This window comes from Piliocolobus tephrosceles, chromosome 19 (genome assembly GCF_002776525.5).
Source record: "Piliocolobus tephrosceles isolate RC106 chromosome 19, ASM277652v3, whole genome shotgun sequence".
NCBI lineage: Eukaryota > Metazoa > Chordata > Mammalia > Primates > Cercopithecidae > Piliocolobus > Piliocolobus tephrosceles.
The window spans coordinates 42,861,582-42,884,892 of NC_045452.1; the positions used below are offsets into that span (position 1 = coordinate 42,861,582).

Sequence of the window (23,311 nt, forward strand, 5' to 3'; positions counted from 1 at the left end):
GCAGTTTGAGGCTTCTTATCAGACAAAGAAAAATAAAACTGTGATTGTTCTGACATTCTGGTAACAACCCAGTGTAAGGAATGAGTGTTACAGGCCAGGCTCAGTGGCTCGCGCCTGTAATCCCAGCACTTTGGGAGGCCGAGGCAGGCAGATAACAGGGTAAGGAGATCGAGACCAGCCTGGCCAATATGGTGAAACCCCGTCTCTACTAAAAATACAAAAATTAGTCGGGCGTGGTGGTGGGCGCCTGTAGTCCCAGCTACTTGGGAGGGTGAGGCAGGAGCATCGCTTTAACCTGGGAGGTGGAGGTTGCAGTGAGCCGAGATCACACCACTGCACTCCAGCCAGGGTGACAGAGCGAGACTCCATTTCAAAAAAAAAGAGAATATTGGTGATGCTTTTGTGCAACTAGTCTACCCCAGCCCTCTTCTTTGTGAAATACAGCAGTTCATGGCTCTTGCCAAACTTCAAAGGAAACAATTCCCGTGGGCTGTCCCCCTGCCACAGCTGAGTAGAAAGACATGAACATCTGTCACCAGAAATCCACTGGATGACCAACGGCCACTTACATGTTCTTTTAAGAATATGAATGAGGAGACGCAGAAACCAAGCAGCCCATGGTGAGGGATGGATTTACACAATCATATGGACTGGCTGGCAGACAACACCGTATTTTGGGGGTGGTAGGTGGGAAGTGGAGCAAGTAAATATAATAGATTTATTCAGTAAGGTTTAAACTTGATGGCCATGACAAAAACTTTAATTCCTATGGAGGGAAAAGTGTTTCAAATAACACTCTAGCCCCTAACACTTCCCTGCTTCTCCCTTGAAGTGGTTGTTTGTAGAATAAGACTTTTTTTTTTTTCTCTCATAGCTTAAGGTTTCCTAGGAATGTAACAAATTGCTACAGCAAACAGCTAAATGGTAGGCATGCTAGCTAAGATCAGTTGTAGTACATTAGAACATTAGTATATTAGTAATAAACTTTTTGTTTTTGAGATGGAGTCTCACTGTGTTGCCCAGGCTACAGGGCAGCGGAGCAGTCTCTGCTCACTGCAACCTCCGCCTCCCAGGTTTAAGCAATTATCCTGCCTCAGCATCCACAGTAGTTGGGATTACAGGTGTCTGCCACTACGCCCGGCTAATGTTTTGTATTTTCAGTAGAGACAGGGTTTCACCATGTTGGCCAGGCTGGTCTTGAACTCCTGACCTCAGATGATCCACCTGCCTCGGACTCCCAAAGTGCTGGGATTACAGGCGTGAGCTGCCATGCTCGGTCAGTTTTTTTTTTTTTCTTTTTTTTTTTTTTTTGAGATGGAATCTTGCTTTGTCACTCATGCTGGAGTACAGTGGTGCGATCTCAGCTCACTGCAGCCTCTGCCTCCTAGGTTCAAACGATTCTCATGCCTCAGCCTCCTAAGTAGCTGGGATTATAGGCGCCTGCCACCACACCCAGCTAATTTTTGGTATTTTCAGTAGAGATGGGGTTTCACCATGTTGGCCACGCTGGTCTCAAACTCCTGACCTCAGATGATCTGCCCCTCCTTGGCTTCCCAAAGTGCTGGGATTACAGGCGTGAGCCACCGTGCCTGGCTTTGACCTTTCTTTTATGTGGTAAGAGCACCTAAAATCTACTCTCTTGGCAAATTCCCAGTACATATGCAGTGTTATTAATGACAGCCCTCATGTTGTACATGCCTTCTCTAGACCTACTGATCCTACATAATTGCACCTTCGTACCCTTTCACCTACACCTTCCCAGCTGCCGAAGACGTGAGAATGCTGTCACTCTGAGCCGAGATGTACAGAGCTGCTCAGCTCCCACCCGTGCACCATCTCCTCCTCTGCTACTTGATGATGCGACAGTGTCCGGGGAAAAGGACCCCAAGTGGTATTCCAGGAGACAAGCGTTAGAAATTCTCCACTCCTGCCTCTCTCTTTTTTTTTTTTTTTTTGAGATGGAGTCTCCCTCACTCTGTCACCCAGGCTGGAGTACAGTGGCGTGATCTCGGTTCATTGCAACCTCCACCTCCAGAGTACAAGCAATTCTCCTGCCTCAGCCTCCCGAGTAGCTGGGATTACAGGCACCTGCCACCATGCTTGGCTAATTTCTCATATTTTTAGTAGAGATGGGGTTTCACCATGTTGGCCAGGCTAGTATTGAACTCCTGACCTCAAGTGATCTGCCCACCTCGGCCTCCCAAGGTGCTGGGATTACAGGCCACTGTGCCCAGCCTCCTGTCTCTTTTAATTGGGCCCAGACTATTTACTATGGGACAAGTCTTGGGAGCTTCTGGATGCATCTACCTCTCTGAGGCAGATGTGGGCATCATCCCTCCACAGGGCATCTCCAAGCAAGTTCAGTGTCCTCCAACTCTGCCAGAGGACACTCTGAGTGCCATCAACCCAGGACTCAGCGGGGCTGGGCCTACCAACGGATGTCCTGGGGACAACATGTAGGAAAGTGCTCTGTAAACTGTCAGTTCATCAAAAATGAAAATGGGGCAAAAGGCTTATTTTTTAAAAAAACATGTAGTATTTTTAGAAATACAGCACTTGAGCTATCCAAAATGAAGCGTATTTATTTAGAAATTCTTCTTTCCCGGCCAGGCATGGTGGCTCACGCCTGTAATCCCAGCACTCTGGGAGGCCGAGGCAGGTGGATCACTTGAGGTCAAGAGTTCGAGACCAGCCTGGCCATCATGGTGAAACCCCGTCTCTACTAAAAATACAAAAATAAGCTGGGCGTGGCGTCGGGTGCCTGTCATCCCAGCTACTGGGAGGCTGAGGCACAAGAATCACTAGAACCTAGGAAGCGGAAGTTGCAGTGAGACAAGATTGTGCCACTGCACCCCAGCCTGGGCAACGGAGTTAGACTCTGTTCCCCCACCCCCAAAAAAAAAAAATTTCTCTTTCCCAAGAGCTCAAAACCTACCTCTGTTTTAAGTCAGCATTCTGCTGACTTTATTATATATATGAATATACAATATAAGCAAGTATATTATATGTTATATAGTATAATATTTAATATTACTATTTATGGAATTAGTTATTACAATCATGTCAATATAATACAAATATAATAATTACATGTTATAATGTCATATAATTATATAACATATTAACATATTACATAAAACATGTTATATATGCATGTTATATATATATACGTGCGATATATATGTATATTCTATTATATTGCCCTTGCTTGCTCCCTCTCAGAGAAATAATTTCTCAGAATTGCTGGGTGTTTAAACTCTACCATGGTCAAATTCTCCACACCCCTGTTTGAGCATGACTGTTTTTATTTTTTTGGTTCTAGCTTCTATACACCTAATGCCGTCTCCTTAGCTATCTGGGCCTCCTCCCAAATTTGAGAGGAGTGTGAGATGGGGTAGAAAGAAGGAACAGGGCTGGGCGCGGTGGCTCATGCCTGTAATCCCAGCACTTTGGGAGGCCAAGGCGGGTGGATCACCTGAGATCAGGAGTTTGAGATCAGCCTGGCCAACATAGTAAAACCCCATCTCTACTAAAAAAACCCACAAAAATTAGCTGGGCATGGTGGTGGGTGTCTGTGATCCCAACTACGTGGGAGGCTGAGGCAGGAGAATCACTTGAACTTAGGAGGCGGAGGCAGGAGAATCACTTGAACCTGGGAGGCGGAGGTTGCAATGAAGCGAGATTGCGCCACTGCACTCCAGCCTGGGTGACAGAGGGAGACCCTGGCTCAAAACAAAAACAAAAACAAAACAGAATGTCAACTTTGCCACCTGAACATTTTATAAGGAAAAAAAAAAAAAAAAAAACCCTGACAATCACATACGATACAATGATGTCGACAATAATAACAACAATTTATTATTATTATTATTTTTGTGTGATGGATTCTCTCTCTGTCGCCCAGGCTGGAGTGCAGTGGCACAATCTTGGCTCAGTGCAACCTCTGCCTACCAGATTCAAGTGATTCTCCTGCTTCAGCCTCCCCAGTAGCTGGGATTACAGGCGTGAGTCACCACACCAGGCTAATTTTTGTATTTTTAGTAGAGACAGGGTTTCACCACATCGGGCAGGCTGATGTCAAATTCCTGACCTCAAGTGATCCACCCGCCTCGGCCTCTGAAAGTGCTGGGATTACAGGTGTGAGCCACTGTGCCCAGCCAGCAGTAAATTATTTTTGATGCAGTCAAAGAATATAGCGGGGATGAAGAAAAAAAATTGTTAAGGAAAAATTAGATCCTTCTCCAAAATTTTGCCCCTTCCCTGGCCTCAACTGAAGGTGCTGATTAAGGGAGTACTATAAACACCAAGTATCTTGACTGCAGGAGGACTCTAGCAAGAGATACTGCTGAGGAAGTATTATTCCTATACTGTAGTCAGACTTTTAAAAACTTAAAATTAAAAATTAATAACACTGTAATTGATTTTATTAAGTATTTAGAGACAGAGTTTTGCTCTTATTGCCCAGGCTGGAGTGCAGTGGCACAATCTTGGCTCACTGCAACCTTGGTCTCCTGGGTTCAAGTGATTCTCCTGCCTCAGCCTCCCAGGTAGCTGCAATTACAGGTGTGTGCCACCACGCCTGGCTAATTTTGTATTTGTAGTAGAGATAGGGTTTCACCATGTTGGTCAGGCTGGTCTCGAACTCCTGACCTCAAGTCATCCACCCACCTGAGCCTCCCAAAGTGCTGGGATTACAGGCATGAACCACTGTACCTGGCCTATAATTGATTTTAAAATAAAGTTTCAGATTTACCAATATACTTCTGAAGTGCTATAACTCTGCAGAATACTTGTTTTAACATGTGGTAATCATACCAAAGCACGCAGTAGACTCCTCTAGTACTTAATCATCCCAGCCCCTCATGGGTCTATCTGTATGTGGTGAGGTAAGGGCAGGTCAGCTGTTGCTGTGGTTTGAATGTTTGTCCTGTCCAAAATGCATGCTGAAATTTTATTGTAAATGTAGTATTACTGGGAAGTGCGGCCTTTAAGAGGTGATTAGGCCACATCATGGATGGGATTGGTACTGTAATAAAAGGGCAGGTTCAGCCCCGTCTTGCTCTTTTGCCTTTCCACCTTCTGCCATGGTATGTTGCAGCAAGAAGGCCCTTGCCAGATGCCAGCATATAGGACTTCTATATAGGACTTCTCAGCCTCCAGAACTGTGAGGCAATGAATTTCTGTTTTTATAAATTCCCCAGTCTCAGGTATTCTGTTATAGCGGCATGAAACAGACTAAGACAGCTGTCTTACCTTGTATCAGTGGAAGGTAAAGGTGGTATTGATCAAGTTCTCCACTGAAGACAGCAAAAGCTTGGCGCTTTAACAGCATGGCTTTCTGTTCAAAACTTGAGAATAGTTTCAAAGAACTGCTCTGCATGTCTAGAATAAATACAGCAAATATGTTTTACTTAGTGAGAAAACACAATTGGAGGTGACAGGAAATTTATACTAGTGTAATTCTGTATTCCCTGGTGAAAAATAATGATCTTTATTAAGTGAGGACATGAGATTATTGTTCCCATGTATATTTAAAAAAATACTTATTTCTCTTTTTATTTCTTATTTGAGACAGGATCTCATTCTGTTGCCCAGGCTGGAGTGCAGTGGTGGGATCAGCTCATTGCAGCCTTGACCTCCTGGGTTGAAGTGATCCTCCTGCCTTAGTCTCCCAAGTAGATGGGACTATAGGTGTGTGCCACTGTGCCCGGTTTTTTGTAGAGATGGGCTTTCACTATGTTGTCCAGGCTGATCTTGAACCCCTGGGCTCAAATGATCTGCCCACCTCAGCCACTCAAAGTGCTGGGATTACAGGCGTGAGCCACTGTGCCCAGTCAATACTTATTTCTTTAATGATACTTAATGATAGTGCATGAGAAGGGATCTGAGGTGTAGAAAAGTCCTCCTAGTAAATTATGGAAATTACTTTCAGCACAATTGTCAAGATGTGAAGCTAGATGCTTTCAGCAGTATTTCTCCACTATAAAACTATGAAAAAGGTTGTCACGGCGTTCTTGTCAATAAATTGCAACTGGAAAAGACTCATTTATTTAGTTCTGCCATATTATGAACATCACATTACAGTCTTTGTGGCTTAGACAGCACCATAAAAGGTGATTAGGGTTCGGAAAGACATGATAAAACGCTGGTTCTATTGGCATTGATCCTATCAAGTGTGAGTTATGCAGAAGTAACACAGAACTTACTCATTAAATCCTTAAACATTGTTTTCTCATGAGTCAAAAGATGGTCAATAATGGACTTCCAACTGGATATTAAAGAAAGCAAAATCAATTAAATTTGCAGTGGATGATAGTTTGATTCAAAACATTAAGAAAATAACATACCCTCTTAAGATATATTAAAAACTGCTTTCTGTGCCAGGTGCAGTGGTTCACGCCTATAATCCCAGCACTTTGGGAGGCCAAGGTGGGTGGATCTCCTGAGGCTGGAAGTTCGAGACCAGCCTGAGCAACATGGAGAAACCCCATCTCTACTAAAAATACAAAAGTAGCAAGGCATGGTGGCGCATGCCTGTAATCCCAGCTATTCGGGAGGCTGAGGCAGGAGAATCGCTTGAGCCTGGGAGGCGGAGGCTGTGATGAGCCGAGATTGTGCCATTGTACTCTAGCCTGGGCAACAAGAATGAAACTCCATCTCAAAAACAAACAAACTGCTTTCTGAAAAGAAGTTAGTGATAGAAATAAATAGTTTACATATAAAAGAAAGCTACGCTAAAGTTTTTCATTTATAACCCTAACATAGGGAATGAATAATGACTTTTTCCAGTTTACCACAAAGAAACAAATTGACAAGGCACTCTGGCTTTTTCAAGGGTTACTCTTAAATATATTCATACAGGATGATATTCACCCAGTTGTGTTGATGAAAAGAGGGGGCAGTGAAGACAAATACCACCCTTAGCTCTTCTTTCCAAATGGGCTACCCCAGCAGAGCAACAAGATCACATGGAGGAGGCCACAGGGCCACCAGCAGCCCTCCGGGGGTGGCCATGCTTTCATGCCATACAAAAAGGTTCCCAATCTCTACCCTCTATCGCTGAGCCTTCCTGTCATTAATAAAGGAGTAGCTTTCTTTCTTTCTGGTTATTTTCAGACAGGGGCCCAGGGTCTTGCGCTGTCGCCCAGGATGGAGTGCAGTGGCACAATCACAGCACTTTGCAGTCTCAATCTCCTGGGCTCAAGTCATCCTCCTGCCTCAGGCTTCCATGTAGCTGGGACCACAGGCATATGCCAGCATGCCTGGCTGATTTTTTTGATTTTTTTTTTTTTTTTGTAGAGATGGGGTTTCACTTTGTTGCCCAGGCTGGTCTCCAAGTCCTGGGCTCAAGCAATCCTCCTGCCTACGCCTCCCCAAATGTTGGATTACAGGTATGAGCCACCATGCCCAGCCCTGAGTGATTTTCTTGATCTCAGGAAAAGGCCCAGGAGCACATCTTGCATCTGAGTCTCATCTGCCTGGCTGCCGTAAGATCTCAGTAAGAACTTGTGGAGTATCAGCCGAAAAGTAGGGTAAAGACACCCCCAGGGTCACCCAGTGGGCTCTACCATCTTAACACTGGCCAATTACTTTGTGATTACAAGACAAAGCAGTATTAGACAGAACAAGTATCACTGGAACCCCAGGTTATGCTGTTTATTTCTTTGAGATGGAGTTTTACTCTTGTTGCCCAGGCTGGAGTGCAGTGGTGGGATCCTGATTCACTGCAAACTTCACCTCCCAGGTTCAAGCAATTCTCATACCTCAGCCTCCCGAGTAGTTGGGACTACAGGCGTGCACTGCCATGCCTGGCTAATTTTTGAATTTTTTAATAGAGACAGGGTTTTGCCATGTTGGGCAGGCTGGTCTCGAACTCCTGGGCTCAGGTGATCCACCCACCTTAGCCTCCCAAAATGCTGGGATTGTAGGTGTGAGCCACCGTGCCCAGCCAAGAAATAACATGCTCTCTGAATTAAGTGAAATTCCTCTTTGTACTTTAAAAGACTTAATCCCTTTCCCATGAACACATGGTCAACATGCGAGCCTGTGACAGGGACGTCCTGTTATCTGGGTTGACGCTATGGCTCTGCTTCTATTTCAGGAATGAGAATTATGTAAACCAAAACACGGTTTCCACCTGGTGATCCAGAGCACATTGTTATCAGGGCAGCATCTCTTACTGAACACAAGAAGTATCCATCTGAAAGAAAGCAGGGTCGAGAAACAGCTCCAGGACCTCCTTCCGCCAGGCTCGTTTTGTGTAGGCATAGCCACTCAGGGAGCTCAGCAGCTGAGCGCCAGCCCGGAAGCTCGGAGCATTGTAGGCACTGAGTGGGAGTGGGAAGAGAGAAGGGTCAAGGTCAAGGACTGTGCAAGGAAAACCACTTGATTCATTTCTCAAGACATATTTTTCCGCGTATGGGTGGGAAGAAATGGCGACGATGACGTTACCTGTGGTTGCGTAAGTATGGAAAAACATAGTAAAGCAGACGGGAGATTAACGGCACAGCTTTCTCCTTCTCGTCACTTCGATAAACCATGTCCAGGAGGGAAGCCAGTACCTAAAAGAACAAGACCCTAAGAAAACAAACTGGCTGGGGGCAGTGGCTTACATCTGTAATCCCAGCACTTTGGGAGGCTGAGGTGGGCAGATCACTTGAGGTTGGGAGTTTAAGACCAGTCCGGCCAACATGGTGAAACCTCATCTCTACTAAAAATACAAAAATTAGCCAGGTCCTGTGATCCCAGCTACTCAGGAGGCTGAGGCAGGAGAATTGCTTGAACCCAGGAGGCAGAGGTTGCAGTGAGCCGAGATCACGCCACTGCACTCTAGCCTGAGTGCAGACTCCAGAGCGAGACTCCATCTCAAAAAAAGAAAACAGAAAGAAAAACAAGGAAAAGAAATCAGAAACCCTTGGAGGCAAGTGACAATAAGAATTGCAGTCATGGCCGGGCGCGGTGGCTCACGCCTGTAATCCCAGCACTTTGGGAGTCCAAGGTGGGTGGATCACGAGGTCAGGAGATTGAGACCATCCTGGCCAACACAGTGAAACCCCGTCTCTACTAAAATACAAAAAATTAGCCAGGCGTGGTGGTGTGCACCTGTAGTCCCAGCTACTCAGGAGGCTGAGGCAGGGGAATCACTTGAACCCGGGAGGCGGAGGGTGCAGTGAGCCGAGATTGCGCCACTGCCCTCCAGCCTGGCAACAGAGCAAGACTCTCCACGGTGCAGCTTGAGGCCAATGCTGCCTGATGGACGAGCTCACCTGGGAGGGTGCAGTCCACGCTCACTGGCACCTGAGAATGAACAAATGTCTTTGCAACAACTTGTGATGGCACTCATTTCCATAAAGGACGACAGGTCAGGTGTGTATTTACCTCTGCCAGGAGAGAGAGGGCTTGCACGCTGTACACGGAAGGGGCAGATGAAGACACCATTGCTGAAGCTGCAGCAGCATCTGTGAACAGAAAGAGGCATTTGTGTGTTAACTATGATGGATGGGTCACCATTTACTGTCCCCAAAAGCACTGCATGAATGTGAGCCATCAGCTCCCACCTTTCATACCAATTGTGTCCATATGACTCAGGTACTCCTCTGTTAGCATTCAACTTTTATTTATTTATTTATTTATTTATTTATTTTTGAGAAGAGTCTCACCCTGTCGCCCAGGTTGGAGTGCAGTGGTGTGATTTCAGCTCACTGCAGCCTCCACCTCCCAGGTTTAAGCAATTCTCCTGCCTCATCTTCCCGAATAACTGGGACTACAGGCATGTGCCACCATGCCTGGCTAATTTTTGTATTTTTAGTAGAGACGGGGTTTTGCCATGTTGGCCAGGCTGGTCTCGAGCTCCTGGCCTCAAGTGATCCTTCCGCTCTGGTCTCCCAAAGGGCTGGGATTACAGGAGTGAGCCACGGCATCCAGCCTACCTTAAATACTTTCTTTTTGTGGTGAGAACACTCAAGATCTCTCTTAAGGAAAAGCCAGAACCACCCACTGACCAGAAGCACCATCCGCTGACCCGTCTCCACCTACCATACAGGTCCTCCTCAGCATCAGATTCTTCTAGAGAGGCCTGAGGTTGGGCCTTCACTTCCAGATTTCTGCTTAGCCAGCTGGTTTGCTCCAAGGAAGAGCCGGCAATGTTCCCCACAGCTTCTAGGATTTTCTGAGTGATTTCCTGAGAATAATCAGGAGGACGGGGAAAGGAAGTTAATTAAAGAAAAGAATGTTAAGTGCCTAAAACAGCACTGTCCAATAGAAATAAAATGCAGGCAACTGTGAGCATATATGTAACATTAAGCTTTCTAGGAGCCACATTAAAGGTAAAAATAAACAGTTAAATTAATAATATATGCTGGGTGTGGTGGCTCATGCCTGTAATCCCAGCACTTTGGGAGGCTGAGGCTGAGGCAGGGGGATCACTTGAGGTCAGGAGTTCGAGACCATCCTGGCCAACACGGTGAAACCCTGAGTCTACTAAAAAAAAATACAAAGGTTAGCTGGGCACAATGCCACATGCCTGCAGTCCCACCTACTTGGGAGTCTTAAACAAGAGAATCGCTTGATCTCGGGACGTGGAGGTTGCAGTGAGCCGAGATCATGCCATTGCACTCCAGCCTGGATGACAGAGTGAGACTCCGTTTCAAAAAAAAAAAATTAATAATATATTTTATTTAACCCAATATATACGAAATATTATCAACATGCACTCAATATAAAAATTATTAATAGCCTGGGCATGGTGGCTCATGCCTATAATCCCAGCACTTTGGGAGGCTGAGGCGGGCGGATCACCTGAGGTCAGGCGTTTGAGACCAGCCTGACCAACATGGTGAAACCCTGCCTCTAGCAAAAATACAAAATTAGGTGGGTGTGGTGGTGCACGCCTGTAATCCCAACTGCTTTGGAGGCTGAGGCAGGAGAACTGCTTGAACCCAGGAGGTGGAGGTTGCAGTGAGCCTAGACCGTGCCACTGCATTCCAGCCTGGGCAACAGGAGCAAAACTTTGTCTCAGAAAGAAAAAACAAAAACTATTAATGACATTTTGCATTCTCTTTTGTGTGTGCCCTAAGTCTGAAATCCAATGAGTATTTTGCACTTACAGTACATTCAATTCAGACTACCACATTTTTTTTTTTTTTTGGGAGGTGGTGGGCAGGACAGGGTCTTTCTCTGTCAACCAGGCTGGAGTGCAGTGGTGCAATCAAGACTCACTGCAGATGGGCATGGTGGCTCATGCCTGTAATTCCAGCAGTTTGGGAGGTTGAGGCAGGTGGATCACAAGGTCAAGAGATCGAGACCATCATGGCCAACATGGTGAAACCCTGTCTTTACTAAAAATACAAAAACTAGCTAGGCGTGGTGGGGTGTGCCTGTAATCCCAGCTACTTGGGAGGCTGAGGCAGGAGAAATGCTTGAACCTGGGTGGCAGAGATTGTGGTGAGCCAAGATAGCGCCACCGCACTCCAGCCTGGTGACAGAGTGTTGCGTGAAGTCAGGGACCCCGAACAGAGGGACCGGCTGGAGCGGCGGCAGAGGGACATAAATCGTGAAGATTTCATTTTAATATGGACATTTATCAGTTCCCAAATAATACTTGTGTAATTTCTTATGCCTGTTTTAATCCTGTTATCTTCATAACCTGAGGATGGACGTCTCCTCAGGACCACTGTGATAATTGTGTTAACTGTACAAATTGATTGTAAAACATGTGTGTTTGAACAATATGAAATCAGTGCACCTTGAAAAAGAACAGAATAGCAGTGATTTTTAGGCAACAAGGGAAGACAACCATAACGTCTGACTGCCTGCAGAGTCGGGCAAAAACAGCTATATTTTTCTTCTTGCAGAGAGCCTATAAATGGATGTATAAGTAGGAGAGATATTGCTAAATTCTTTTCCTAGCAAGGAATATTAATATTAATACCCTGGGAAAGGAATGTGTTCCTGGGGGGAGTGTCTGTCTTATGCGGTTGAGATAAGGACTGAGATATGCCCTGGTCTCCTGCAGTAGCCTCAGGCTTATTAGGGTGGGGAAAAACTCCACCCTGGTAAATTTGTGGTCAGATAGGTTCTCTGCTTTGGAACCGTGTTTTCTGTTAAGATGTTTATCAAGATAATACATGCACCGCTGAACATAGACCCTTATCACTAGTTCTGCTTTTGCCCTTTGCCTTGTGATCTTTGTTGGATCCTTATCAGTGGTTCTGCTTTTGCCCTTTGTCCTGTTACCTCAGAAGCATGTGATCTCTGTTAGACCCTTATTAGTAGTTCTGCTTTTTGCCCTTTGAAGCATGTGATCTTTGTACCTACTCCCTGTTCTTACACCCCCTCCCTTTTTGAAACCCTTAAAAAAATCTTGCTGGTTTTGAGGCTCGGGTGGGCATCACAGTCCTACCGATATGTGATGTCACCCCCGGTGGCCCAGCTGTAAAATTCCTCTCTTTATACTGTCTCTCTTTATTTATCAGCTGGCCAACACTTATGGAAAACAGAAGAACCTACGTTGAAATACTGGGGGTGGGTTCCCCCAATAACAGAGCAAGACTTCATCTCAAAATATAAAAATAAAAAAGACTGACTGCAGCCTCGACCTCCTAGGCTCAAGCCATCCTCAGGCTCCTGGGTAGCTGGGACTACAGGCGCATGGCACCACATCTGGATAATTTTTTTCTTTTTTTTTGAGACGGAGTCTCGCTCTGTCACCCAGGCTGGAGTGCTGTGGCCGGATCTCAGCTCACTGCAAGCTCCGCCTCCCGGGTTCACGCCATTCTCCTGCCTCAGCCTCCCCAGTAGCTGGGACTACAGGCGCCGCCAAGTCACCCGGCTAGTTTTTTGTAGTTTTTAGTAGAGACGGGGTTTCACCATGTTAGCCAGGATGGTCTCGATCTCCTGACCTCGTGATCCGCCCGTCTCGGCCTCCCAAAGTGCTGGGATTACAGGCTTGAGCCACCGCGCCCGGCCTGGATAATTTTTAAATTTCTTGCAGACATGAGGTCTCCCTATGTTGCCCAGACTGTAGACTAGACACACTTCAAGTGCTCAACAGCCATCTGTGGCTAATGGCTACTATACTGGCCAATGTAGGTAAAATATACAGAGATTGCAAGTCATCGCAGCACGTGATGAAAAAGCCATAAATTGTATTCAGTGGAATGGCTTTCTGGTTTATCTAGGACCACAGGTTCTTCCTAGAAATGCATCTTTCAATAATATAACAAGAAATAAAGGTCAATAAGTTAAACTGACTCAGTGGGGTAAAGTGAGGAGTCATCCACTCTCAGGAGTATGATCAGTAAAGAATCTGCTTAGTAGCTAGAGAGACAAACTTGAAGCTGGCTTCTCAGTCAGTGTCATCAAGTGTCACCAGCTAAGAGTGGCTATAATTCTTGACATCTGAGAATTTTATAATCCTGATCTCAACTGTGCCACAAGGTTCCCAGTATCAGCAGTTGTGTTGAGGCGTGAAGCAGGGCACACCTGCCTGCTGGGTGGGTGCGCTTGAGGGAACTGGCTAATTGGCTAACTTAGGCAGGGCTGGGTGTGAAGGGCAGAAGGAAAGTCAGGAAAAGGGTTTAGGGGCTTAGAGGAGTTCCTGTAAGGACTGATGAAAGCACTGAATGGATGGGTGTGATATTGTGGAAATATTTTTGGCCTTTCTCCCCATTTCCCAGCTATAACTCCTAAATTCCTTGGATTCTCCAAAGTCTTATGTGTCTTTTTGTATGCTACTGAGATGGCTGTGGCTGTGGATCCCCAGATAACTTCAGCTCCCCAACCTCCAGGAAGGGGAGAGGGGGGAGTTAAAGGTTAAATTGATCAGCAATGACCAATGATTTAATCCATCATGCCTATGTAATGAAGCTTCCACAAACCCCAAAGTAACTGGGTTCGAATGAGCTTCTGGATGGCTAAACATGTGGCGGTTCCTAGACGGTGGTGCCCAAGGAGGGCATGGAAGTTCCGTGCCCCTTCCCACGTCCCTTGCCTAATCATCGATTCATCTGTATCCTTTCTAATCTCCTTTATGATAAACTGGTCAGCCGGGTGCGGTGACTCATGCCTGTATCCCAGCACTTTGGGAGGCTGAGGCGGCCAGGTCATAAGGTCAGGAGTTCAAGACCAGCCTGGCCAACATGGCGAAACTCTGTCTCTATAAAAATACAAAAATTAGCTGGGCGTGGTGGCAGGCGCCTGTAATCCCAGCTACTCGGGAGGCTGAGGCAGGAGAATTGCTTGAAGCTGGGAGGTGGAGGTTGCAGTTAGCTGAGATCGTGCCATTGCACTCCAGCCTCGGCAACAAGAGCAAGACTCCGTCTCAAAATAAATAAATAATAAAATAAACTGTTCAATGTGTTCCCTGAGTTCCATGAGCCACTCCAGCTAATTAACAGAACCCAAGGAGTGAATGGGGGAACTCCAATTTAGAGCTGGTCTGTCAGAAGCATAGATGAAAACACTTGGGGCTTGTGATTGGCATCTGAAGGGGTGGGGCAGTGTTGTGGGACTGGGCCCTCAACCTGCGGGATCTGAAGATATCTCTAGGTGGAGAATGCCAGAATTGAATCTAGTGTCCACTGCAGAACTACTAGCTTGGTTGCTGGTGGGGAGAAATTCCCACACATTTTGGTTACGAGGTCACTGAAGTATTCTATGTTATGAGACTGTGGTAGGAAAATCACACTTTGTTTTTTTCTATATCCTCAGTGGGGAAGAAGTATAGGGCGTGGCTCAAAATAGTAGGAAGGAATTAGTGTTGGGGATGCTAGGTGTCATGAGACAGAAAGAAGCAGATGACACCTGGTCCCCTCAACCAAAAGGAGCAGAGAAGAGGCGTGCCAGCTGCAACAACGGAGGGAATGTCTGTGGCCAGAGCCCTCTCCAGGCAGGCTGAAGAGAGAGGGGCCTGCTACAGGCAACAGGCCACAAATGCAGGGAGGGCTTAGGTGAGCAAATGCTGTCCTGGCACCTGGATGGGCAGTATCGGCACTGTAATGACATTTTCTTCTCTGGCTACAAGTCAAGGCCAAAGGAGGAGGCACTGGAATTTTCTAATTATGCTTTATGGTGTTTTTTTTTTTTTTGAGACCAAGTTTCATGCTTGTCACCCAGGCTGGAATACAGTGGTGAGATCTCGGTTCACTGCAACCTCTGCCTCCCAGGTTCAAGCGATTCTCCTGCCTCAGCCTTCCGAGTAGCTGGGATTACAGGCATGTGCCACCACATGTGGCTAATTTTTGTATTTTTAGTAGAGGTGGGGTTTCACCATGTTGGCCAGGCTGCTCTCGAATCCCTGACCTCAGGCGATCCGCCTGCCTCGGCCTCCCAAAGTGCTGGGATTGCAGGTGTGAGCCACCGTGCCCGGCCTACTGTGCTTTATACAGTACTCTTGTGGTTCAGAACTGTGGACCTGAGGCTGTTTCTGGATATACCTTTCACAAATGCCAGGTATCATAAAGATTAGCAGTAGTATCGCCAAGGCTATAAATACGATAGAAAAGCCAACGGAATCAACATCTATAATGGTTTGCAAAACAGCGATTATCCCAACTTCATCATAACTTCTGTATTTATTAGTTGGCACTCCACTCTGAGTTTTCCTTCTCCTATGGATGAGTTTTATTTTTCAGTATTAAACAAATTTTTATGAGCATATATTACTCTTATAATGGGAGACAAGGCATTTAAGGAAATAAATCCATGTATGGAGGCTGGGCGTGGTAGCTCATGCCTGTAATCCCAGCACTTTGGGAGGCCGAGGCAGGAGGATCACCTGAGGTCAGGAGTCTGAGACCAGACCAGCCAACATGGAGAAACCCTGTCTCTATTAAAAATGCAAAAAATTAGCCAGGCGTAGTGGCATGTGTCTGTAATCTCGGCTACTTGGGAGGCTGAGGCAGGAGAATCGCTTGAACCCAGGAGGTGGAGGTTTTGGTAAGCTGAGACCGTGCCACTGCACTCTAGCCTGGGTGACGGAGTGAGATTCCATCCAACCCCCCACCCCCCAAAAAAAAGAAAAAAAAAAAGAAATATCCATGTATGGAGATAGCTTCCTTTTTTTATTTTTTTGAGACAGGGTCTCTCTCTGTTGCCAGGCTGAAGTGCAGTGGCACGATCACAGCTCACTACAGCCTCAACCTCCCAGGCTCAAGGGATCCTCAGCCTCCTGAGTAGCTGGGAATATAGGTGTAGCTACCACACTAGGCTAATTTTTGTATTTTTGTAGAGATGAGGTCTCACTGTATTACCCAGATTGGTCTCGAACTCCTGAGCTTAAGCAATCTGCCTGCCTCAGCCTCCCAAAGTGCTGGGATTACGAGTGTGTGCCACCATGTCTGGTGGGAGATAGATTTCTTATTCCACTTATGTTTCACAGTGAGGTCCACACACATCTGCATACAGCGTGGAGAGTGAGGGGTGCAGCTGTCAGTTCCACAATCGATTGCTCAAGCATTACACAAGAACCTTCATGAGAAAACCTGGGCCCCGGGTCTGACTGAACTCTCTAAAGACAGTGAGGGGGGAAGTAAGACTTGAGAACAAGTGCAAAGCTAACCTCAGATTCTGTCCAACGTCTCTTGCCTATCTGCTATCTGATATCCCCCAAAGGAGGACAGCACTGCTGGGGTAGTATCATTTGGCTGAACCTCTTTCGTATACAAACCTGCAGGTCTTTTAGATCCTTCTTGTTTTCCAGGTTGGGAGTTCTTGTTACAAAGTCATTCAGCATGCTGTTGGGAGACAGTCAGCTTCAGATTAAAAATGCTGTAGAAATAAAATATGTGCCAAAAGAAAATATTACACGATGACAATGTGGTGACATGATACCTGAGAAGCAGAAAATACCCAGGTGGGGCTAGATTCAACTGCACAGACTCCTTCAGTACTCCCAACAGTGAAGAAAAGTTCTCTTGCAAGGCTGGTACTGGAAGCCTGTTTTTTTTTTTTAAGATAGGAAAAACACTTAACCATGAACAAGGCAAAATACAACATTTATTTACAAGCACATTTAAGATCCTGGTGGTTGGAAAGCAAAGGGTAAACAGCACACCCCACCGACCTTTTTCTTTTTAAAAAATTACAATATACACAAGCTAAACGTTGGTATTCTGGCAAGCACTTGGAGTTTGGGAACCTGAAATCCTACTGCTGGCAGGTGAGATACTACAGCAGTAGAATTTGGGAACCTGAAATCCTACTGCTGCCTGGTTTCCTTGTCTATAAAATAAAAGCCTTAAACTAGATGATCAACTTTGATCTCTCAGGCCTTTCCTTTTTTTGAAGACAGAGTCTTGCTCTGTCGCCCAGGCTGGAGTGCAGTGGCGTAATCTTGGCTCACTGTAACCTCCACCCCACCAAGTTCGTGATTCTCATTCTTCAGCCTCCCGAGCTGGGATTACAGGCGCCTGCCACCACACCAGGCTAATTTTTTGTATTTTTAGTAGAGATGGGGTTTCATCACGTTGGCCAGGCTGGTCTTGAACTCCTGGACTCAGGTAAATCCACTTGCCTCAGCCTCCCAAAGTGCTGGGATTACAGGCGTGAGCCACCGCACCTGGTTGATCTCTCAGGCCTTTCTAGAGCTGATATTCTGCTTCCCTAAAGTGGCTGGTAACAGAGCATCACCTGTCGGAAGGCTGCAAAGCATTAGGTCCCAGGACACTCACCAGGAAACTGGCCTACCCCCCTCTATAGCTCTCAGGATGAGGATTCTGAGATGACTGCTCCAAAGCGAGACAGCACAGCTCAGGAAATGAAAGCTCAGACTGCAGTCAGAGTGTCCCAGGTCCAAGTCCTGGTTCTCCAACTTACTACCTACTGTGTGACCTAGGTGGTTCCTCCTCAGCAAAAGGATGACGACCAAATCTAACCTGCAGCTGCTGGGAAAGCTCGGCTACCCGTTAGGCCCCTACAGTCAACATTCGCTAGCAACACAACATATATTAGCTGTCACAGGAGGGAAGTGATCAGCTCATCTTTAACTCCTGGAGGAAAGAACGACAATGATGCTCACGGGGGAAGTGGTCTGAATTTAACCCCACCCTGGTCATCTACCAGGAGGCCTCGATTTACCATCCTGCAACTTCAGAATGTGGTGAATGGGAATAACCACGGAATGTTAACTGTGAACAAAGGAGCCTGTGCCTGGTTGTTGGAGTTATTTATGGTGAGACTCCTGATGGCTATGTAGGGATACTGAGGTTTCCCTGAGAAGTGGTCTATCCCTCCCTCACCCCCCCGCCTTTTTTTTTTTTTTTTATGAGATAGAGTCTCATTCTGTCCCCCAGGCTGAAGTACAGTGGTGTGATCTCAGCTCACGTCAACCTCTGCCTCCTGGGTTCAAGTGATTCACCTGCCTCAGCTTCCTGAGTAGCTGGGACTACAGGCACGACACCACCAAGCCCTGACTAATTTTTTTTTGTAGTTTTAGTAGATATGGGGTTTTACCACACTGGCCAGGCTGGTCTCAAACTCCTGGCCTCAAGTGACCCACCCACTTCAGTCTCCCAAAGTGCCGTGATTATAGGCATGAGCCACCACACGCAGCCCCCTCATCCTCATTTACAGCAACACAGAGCTGTGCCTGGGATGCGGCCATTGTAAGATCTGAATGAGGTCCAGTAAAGCTTATTTTTCATCCATGGGAAAAACCTGGGGAATCCTCTTTAATGCTCTGTTAGCTAAGATACCTAATATCTATATTAGCAAATCAAAGCAGAAACTTCTCTGCATCAAACACGGGAAGGCACACTGAGAACGTCACCAGAAAGAATTATTTCTCCTTTTTTTTTTTTTTTTTTTGAGACAGAGCTTTGCTGTGTCACCCAGGCTGGAGAACAGTGGTGCGGTCTCGGCTCACTGCAACCTCCACCTCCTGGGTTCATGAAATTCTCCTGCCTCAGCCTCCTGAGTAGCTGGGATTACAGGTGCATGCCACCATGCCCAACTAATTTTTGTATTTTCAGTAGAGACGGGGTTTCACCATGTTGGCTAGGCTGGTCTCAAACTCCTGGCCTCAAGTGATCGGCCTGCCTGGGCCTCCCAAAGTGTTGGGATTGCAGGCGTGAGCCACCGCGCCCGCCCATTTCTCCTTTTTCTAAAAGAGGTCTTTAACACTTCCCTGTGTTTTTTTTTTTCTTTTCCTGTATCAATTTAATGCAAATCTGAGCCTTTTAAAGTTTAATAGGCCTCACATAAAGCTTTGCTCATTTAAAGTGTTCGAGATACAGTGCACAGATTTTAAGATGCTAACTTTTTGGAGAAGGAAAAGTATAGATCAATATCTCGGGAAGAAATTGTGACAACTTTAAGATATTTTCTGAACTATGGCTCTCTAGTAGTCTAGAAATAAAACCAGAGATATTATGCATGCTCACTGCCATAGTATCTGTATTTAAGGAAGTTTTTGGAGGACGGGGCACTGTATTACCTTTGGAGAAAAGCATAGCAAAATTGCAACACAGGAATGTCCACTAGGGGCGATTTCTGAAAATGAAAGTAAAATCAATTACTCCAAGTTGGTAGGAAATAAGGCTAAAAAGAATTCAGATACAAAGTGAAACAGATCTATGGCCTAACAAAGCAAAGGTTTTCGACTAAAGAATCTTTCAGATAGAACAAGAGACATGATAGTGCCCATCATGAACAATTAAAATGTGTCCTAGGAGCCCCCAAATCATTTGCGCCCCCTTAGACTTCTACAGTGATCTCCCACCCTGTGTACCCCTCTTCCATTCCAGGCATCAGGAAGCATTTAGGGAAAATCAGTATTGTAACTGAACTTCCCCCAACAGAGAGCTAGGGCCATTGTTGACTCCAATGAATGCATATGATTACCAAGAGGCAAGACAAAATTCTAATTCTTCCTTTGCTTCTTTCTCTCTTCTCTTCTCTCCCTCCCTCCCTTTCTCTCTCTCTTTCTGTCTCTCTCTTTGACACAAGAGTCTTGCTCTGTTGTCCAGGTTGGAGTACACTAGCGCAATCTCAGCTCACTGCAACCTCTGCCTCCCGGGTTCAAGCGATCCTCATGCCTCAGCCCCCCAAGTAGAGCTACTGTGCCCAGCCAAAAAATTCTAATTCTTAGTTTAGAAGATTACTTCAAACCCAGCCCAGAGAGTTTCCCCAAAAACCCTGTGGCTGGAACTACTTGGAAACAAGTTCCAAAACACACGTTTCCCCCACTCCTTGCTTGTAAAAAGCTATTTGCAGCTATTAATTAACTAACCACAAAATGTAGTTTTGTTATTTGAACCGCCAAAAACCAATCAGCTAGATAAAATCCAGTTCCTTTATAGCCCAGGAAAGACTAGAAATTGCAGGTATTTATAGAAATTCAAGCAATGTGAAGGAACACCACCCAAAAACTAACTGTGTTAGTCCTCTTGTGACTGGCTTACTTCATTCAACTTAACGTCTTCAAGGTTCATCCATGTCGCCGGGCACAGGGGCTCATGCCTGTAATCCCAGCACTTTGGGAGGCCAAGGTGGGTGGATCACGAGGTCAGGAGATCGACACCATCCTGGCCAACACAGTGAAACCCCGTCTCTACTAAAAGTACAAAAAATTAGCCAGGCGCAGTGGCGGGCATCTGTACTCCCAGCTACTCCGGAGGCTGAGGCAGGAGAATGGCATGAACCCAGGAGGCAGAGCTTGCAGTGAGCCAAGATTACGCCACTGCACTCCAGCCTGGGCAACAGAGCGAGACTCTGTCTCAAAAAAAAAAAAAAGGTTCATCCATGTTAAGGATCTGATATCCATGTTGTAGCACATGTCAGAATTTCATTCCTGTTAAAGCTGAGTACTAACCCACTACATGCACAGATCTCACTTTGTTATCTGCGCACCCACTGATACACACATGGATTGCTTCTGCCTTTTGGCTGCTGTGAATAATGCTGCTATGAACATCGGCACACAAGTATCTGTTCAAGTAAAGCTATATTTTTTAATAATCACTTTTCCATTTCACAAATTTTCTTTTTTGTAGACAGGGTGTCCCTCTGTCACCCAGGCTGGAGTGCAATGGCTCCATCATAGCTCACTACAACCTCATACTCGTGTGCTCAACTGATCCACCTGCCTCAGCCTCCCACGTACCTGGGACTACAAGTGTGCACTACCACCCCCAGCTAATTTTTTAATTTATTGTAGAGACGGTGTCTCCCTACGTTACCCAGGCTGGTCTTGAACTCCTGGACTAATGTGCTAGGATTACAGGCATGAGCCACCATGCGCAGCCCCCCTAATTTTCATTTAGATTATTCTTAAATTTTTGCTAACTGTATGAGTTTAAATTATTTGACAGAAGGCAATTATTTCAAGATTGAAATAAATCCCTGGTTTTTATTAAATTAAGAGCAAAACAGCTCTGCTGCTTTCAATGATGAAGTCTGCTTTGGCAAAAACAAAAACAGAGGACTCTAAGGGAATGCAAATATTTTATTTTATTTTTATTTTTTTGAGACGGAGTCTCGCTCAATCGCCCAGGCTGGAATGCAGTGGCTGGATCTCAGTTCACTGCAAGCTCCGCCTCCCCGGTTTACGCCATTCTCCTGCCTCAGCCTCCCGAGTAAGTGGGACTACAGGCGCCTGCCACCTCACCCGGCTAGTTTTTTGTATTTTTTTTTTAGTAGAAACGGGGTTTCACCGTATTAGCCAGGATGGTCTCGATCTCCTGACTTTGTGATCCACCCGTCTCGGCCTCCCAAAGTGCTGGGATTACAGGCTTGAGCCACTGCGCCCGGCCGGGAATGCAACTATTAAACCACACAGCTTGCCCTGTTTTAAATCCACTGTGTATAACTGAAGAAGCTCTCTAGCTGACATGGGCCCTCCAGGCTGCTGTAATGAAATTGAGCAGAAAAATTACAAGGAACTTCTTGGTTCAATGACATCACCCTGAAGGTTTCTGTTTCACAGCAGCCAGATGAAATCTCTTTCTCAGAGCGTCTATCATGACTTGTGTTCTCTGACATTTATTTTCTACCTTTATAAAAAATTACGCAGCCAGGCATGGTGGCTCTCTCCCATAATCCCAGCACTTTGGGAGGCCGAGGCGGGAGGATTGCTTGAGCCTAGGAGATCCAGACCAGTCTGGGCAACATGGCAAACCCCGTCACTACAAAAAATATAAAAATTAGTCAGGCGTGGTGGTGTGCGCGTGTGGTCTCAGCTACTTGGGAAGATCACTTGAGCCTGGGGAGGTCGAGGCTATGGTTAGCTGTGATTGTGCCACTGCACTGCAGCCTGGGTGACAAAGTGAGACTTCATCTCGAAAAAACAAAACAAAACAAAACAAAACCAAAAATTAGCCAGGAGTGGTGGCATGCACCTGCACTGCCAGCTGCACGGGAGGCCAGCCAAGGCACAGGAATCACTTGAGCCCAGGAGGTGGAGGTTGCAGTGAGTTGAGATCACACCACTGCACTCCAGCCTGGGTAACAGAGTGAGACTCTGTCTCAAAAAAAAAAAAAAAAAAAAGGTACACAAATTTTAATTTGCCCTTGACAAAGACTCTCCTTGAACTGACTCTAGCTAGGCTCCTCTGAGCCCTCTGCTTGACAAATGGTTCTGTCCACCCCCACACCAAGGGACTTGAGCAAACAACACCAGCAGGGATCCCTAGGATGGGGACACCGGTCCTCTTCAAACACCTGCCCAAGAAAGCTCACGGTTGCCAAAGAATTTACTGTTTGTTCCTGCCAACACCTGCAGAGAGGCCCCTGACCTCCCTTTCTCAGAGCATTTTAAGTTTACAATGACAAATACTTTCTCTGTCCCTTTGAGATGTGTATCTGTCTCCCACAGCCTAGGAATGTGTTTCTCAAGGACCTGGGAGCCATCCCTTTGAAATAGAATCACTGAGAAAGACAGAGTCTTGATCTCCCAGCCTCTGTGGGAGGGTAGGAGCCTCATTTGGATAAGCCCCAGTTAGCAAACCCAGATGGCCTAATCACATCTGTGGACTGAGCAGCCTCCCTGCCTGCTCTTTTGTGATTTTCTACTTCTCCCACTCTCCTTAAACCCCTGCTCCTTCCCCTCCCTCCTCCCTCATCCTTTCCCAGTCATCTCCACACAAATCTACACTGAACCCAGCACTTTCCCTTACCGCAGTGGTTACTGAATCACACCTTTCACTAGAGCCTGGTTTTGTTCATCTTTGACATCTTTACAGCTGCAAGTTCCTGGAGGCAGATGCCCTTTCCCCTTTCTAAAGATTTTATTCCATTTAGTGCCCAGATGGCGTGTACCAGGCAGTGCCCTCAGCAGCAGGGTACAAGGATGACAGCCCCTGACCTCAGGCAGTTC

General features: G+C 46.2%; 1 protein-coding gene across 3 annotated transcripts in view; it reads right to left on the minus strand.

Moving 5' to 3' along the window:
• Positions 1-23,311, minus strand: part of DOP1B (DOP1 leucine zipper like protein B) — a 125,525-nt gene that overhangs the window by 5,906 nt on the left and 96,308 nt on the right. For all 3 annotated transcript variants that reach the window (XM_023191195.1, XM_023191193.1, XM_023191203.1), the window contains 9 exons: positions 19,433-19,488; positions 16,831-16,935; positions 16,667-16,733; positions 10,036-10,180; positions 9,379-9,458; positions 8,452-8,561; positions 8,181-8,327; positions 6,207-6,268; positions 5,254-5,382 (listed from right to left, as the gene is read on the minus strand). In XM_023191195.1, the coding sequence (XP_023046963.1) occupies positions 5,254-5,382; positions 6,207-6,268; positions 8,181-8,327; positions 8,452-8,561; positions 9,379-9,458; positions 10,036-10,180; positions 16,667-16,733; positions 16,831-16,935; positions 19,433-19,488 (901 nt within the window). The remainder of the gene's footprint in view (positions 1-5,253; positions 5,383-6,206; positions 6,269-8,180; positions 8,328-8,451; positions 8,562-9,378; positions 9,459-10,035; positions 10,181-16,666; positions 16,734-16,830; positions 16,936-19,432; positions 19,489-23,311) is intronic.